Source organism: Plecotus auritus, assembly GCF_963455305.1.
Source record: "Plecotus auritus genome assembly, chromosome: 9".
Classification (NCBI taxonomy): Eukaryota; Metazoa; Chordata; class Mammalia; order Chiroptera; family Vespertilionidae; genus Plecotus; species Plecotus auritus.
Window position 1 is genome coordinate 134826788 of NC_137783.1, and position 2632 is coordinate 134829419.

At 40.2% G+C, this 2632-nt stretch overlaps 1 protein-coding gene across 1 annotated transcript; it reads left to right on the forward strand.

Annotated features, from left to right (window-relative positions):
* Nucleotides 1-962, forward strand: LOC308233733 (olfactory receptor 5A1-like; the record flags this gene model as incomplete). The annotated part of the gene is given in 2 exon segments (XM_080640682.1): nucleotides 1-913; nucleotides 916-962. Coding segments are annotated over 2 exon segments (960 nt in total).
* Between the last annotated feature and the right edge of the window lie 1670 nt (nucleotides 963-2632).

The window sequence follows — 2632 nt, forward strand, 5'->3', positions numbered from 1 at the left end:
ATGGCTATGGGAAGGAATATCAGCACAATGACCGATTTCATCCTGTTGGGATTTTCAGAGCGTGCAGAGCTGCAGGTTTTCCTCTTTGTGTTGTTCCTGGGGATCTATTTCATGACTCTGGCTTGGAACCTGGGTCTCATTGTCCTGATCAGGATGGAGTCACACCTCCACTCCCCTATGTATTTCTTCCTTGGTAACCTGTCCTTTGTTGATATCTTATACACCTCTTCTGTAGGCCCTAAGATGCTCTGTGACTTCTTCAAGGAGCAGAAGACCATCTCCTTTGTGGGTTGTGCTGCCCAGTTTTTCGTCTTTGTTGGGATGGGAGGCACTGAGTGCTGTCTCCTAGCAGCCATGGCATATGACCGGTATGCTGCCATCTCCAACCCTCTGCTCTACACAGCCCTCATGTCACCTACCACCTGTGTGGGGATGGCCATTACAGCATACACTGGAGGATTCCTCACTGGGTTGGTCCAAACTAGTTCCATATTTCAGCTTAATTTCTGTGGGTCGCGAGTCATGAACCACTTTTTCTGTGACCTACCACCCCTGCTGGTCTTGTCTTGTTCTAGTACCTTCCTCAGCCAAGTAGTGAACTTTCTGGTTGTGTGTGCAGTTGGTGGGACATCAGCCCTTGTTGTCCTGGTTTCCTATGGCTATATCATTGCTGCTGTTATGAACATGCATTCAACCCAAGGGCAGACGAAGGCTTTCAACACCTGCACCTCTCATATGACCACAGTGATTCTCTTCTATGGCTCTGGTCTCTTCTCATATCTCCATTCTAGTGCTGGATACTCACGGGACCGAGATAAGGTGGTGTCCATCTTCTACGGAGTTGTGATTCCCATGCTGAATCCTATCATATATAGTTTGCGAAACAAGGAGATCAAAGTTGCATTGAAAAAACTCAAGAAAGGAAGAAGCAAATGTCTTTTATGGGTCTTATAGTTCCTTGAGTTAAAAAAATCTTAAATTTTTCTACATGTATATGTGTATAGACATAATAATGAGTCACAGAATCTGAACAATAAATTAAATAAGCTATTTCAAATAAGACCCCTAACCTACACTCCTACTGTATAATTAGACTCAACGAAAGTTTGTTTTCTTGCCTTTATTTTTCTTGCCATGGACCTATAGGGTTTTAATCTTGGTAATCTGCAACAGAAAATAAATATGCTTTTTAATGACATTCTTTAGCTTTATGGCATCAGATGGTGGGTTCAGGATATCATGCCTTAGAGCCAATGAGGACATGGCCCCAGAACCACAAACATTCAATAAAGACTGCTTTATAATATAACAATATTCATATCAATCCATTCACCATTTGGGACAAATTTTAAGTTTTTCTTGCCATGATTCCTACTTATTCAAGGGTTGATGCTGACCAGGAAGGCTGACTCTGGATTGAAAACCGGAGAACCCTAAGTGAGTTGGGTTCAGCAATGGTTATTCAGAGCCAGGAGAGCAATAGAGTACCTGTAAACATGTGGGAGAAGAGCCAAGGATCACACCTCTGGAATCATCAAGTCTCCTGGGGCCAGAAATAGAAACCAAACCCAGAAGATTCAAAGTTGTAAAGTCACAGTGAGAAAAGAGCAGAAATAAAAGCAAGTGAGACCTAGAGGATAGAGTGCCATGGGGTTAATTTTCATGGCTGAGCCTCCTGGTGACTGGGTATGACCACCTGGTTGAAGGCATAGGGTCAAAAAAGGGACACTTTCCTTAGAAGCTTTGATTCCATATCTGTTTTCTCGACCAGTTCTCACTTTTAGCCTTGTATGGATATTTGACTCATTTACTCTCCTCCTGACCTCCAGTTGACTTGCACTTTATATGCTAGACTTGGATTCTGTCTGCTGTATCCCATTTGAGCTCAGCCTGTCCCATGATTCTGATATCCTTGCATCCATCTTTATGCACTATCTTAGAAGGGCCCACGATCTGAGAAAGGTCATGAACTGAGGTAGGATAACCAAGTTGCAAGAGTTTGCAGAAGAACTGAATGTGAATTTTAAATGGTCTGATTCTATTTTATAGGGTGGTTCTTGAATATTTCTGAAGTTTTGTTTCTTTACTGTGTATATAAATCCTGGTGAGTTGTGACAGCCATCCCTAAATCACATCAACTTTAGCTATAAACTAACCATTCTGCCTCAATCTTTTTTTTCAATTCATGCTGTTATTTGATTTGTGCTCTGAACACTTGGATAAGAGTTACTCCAATATGTTCCTATGCCATCCTCTATTTAACCTATCAACACCTATGGAATTTTATTATTTTTTCTTGTGTAGTTATCTGTCTTCTCCGTAAGTTGTTAACACCTTTTCTAAACTGCTTTCTATTCCTTCCCCAAAACATAGGACATGACTGAAGCAAACTATATGCTTAATAAATATTTGTTTAATCAATGAATAAAAAATCCAAATTCACTTGACAAATGATTTAGAGATTTTTATGCCAGGCACTGTGTCCAGTGATTTTTTAAAAAATTGTATTTTAATTCTTTAACATCTGCACACCTTCATTATTAAAAAATTAAAACATTATAGATAAGAAAATTTCTCGTTTGACCATAACCCTCAATTTCAATCTGGACTCCCCAAGAGTAACAACTATTTA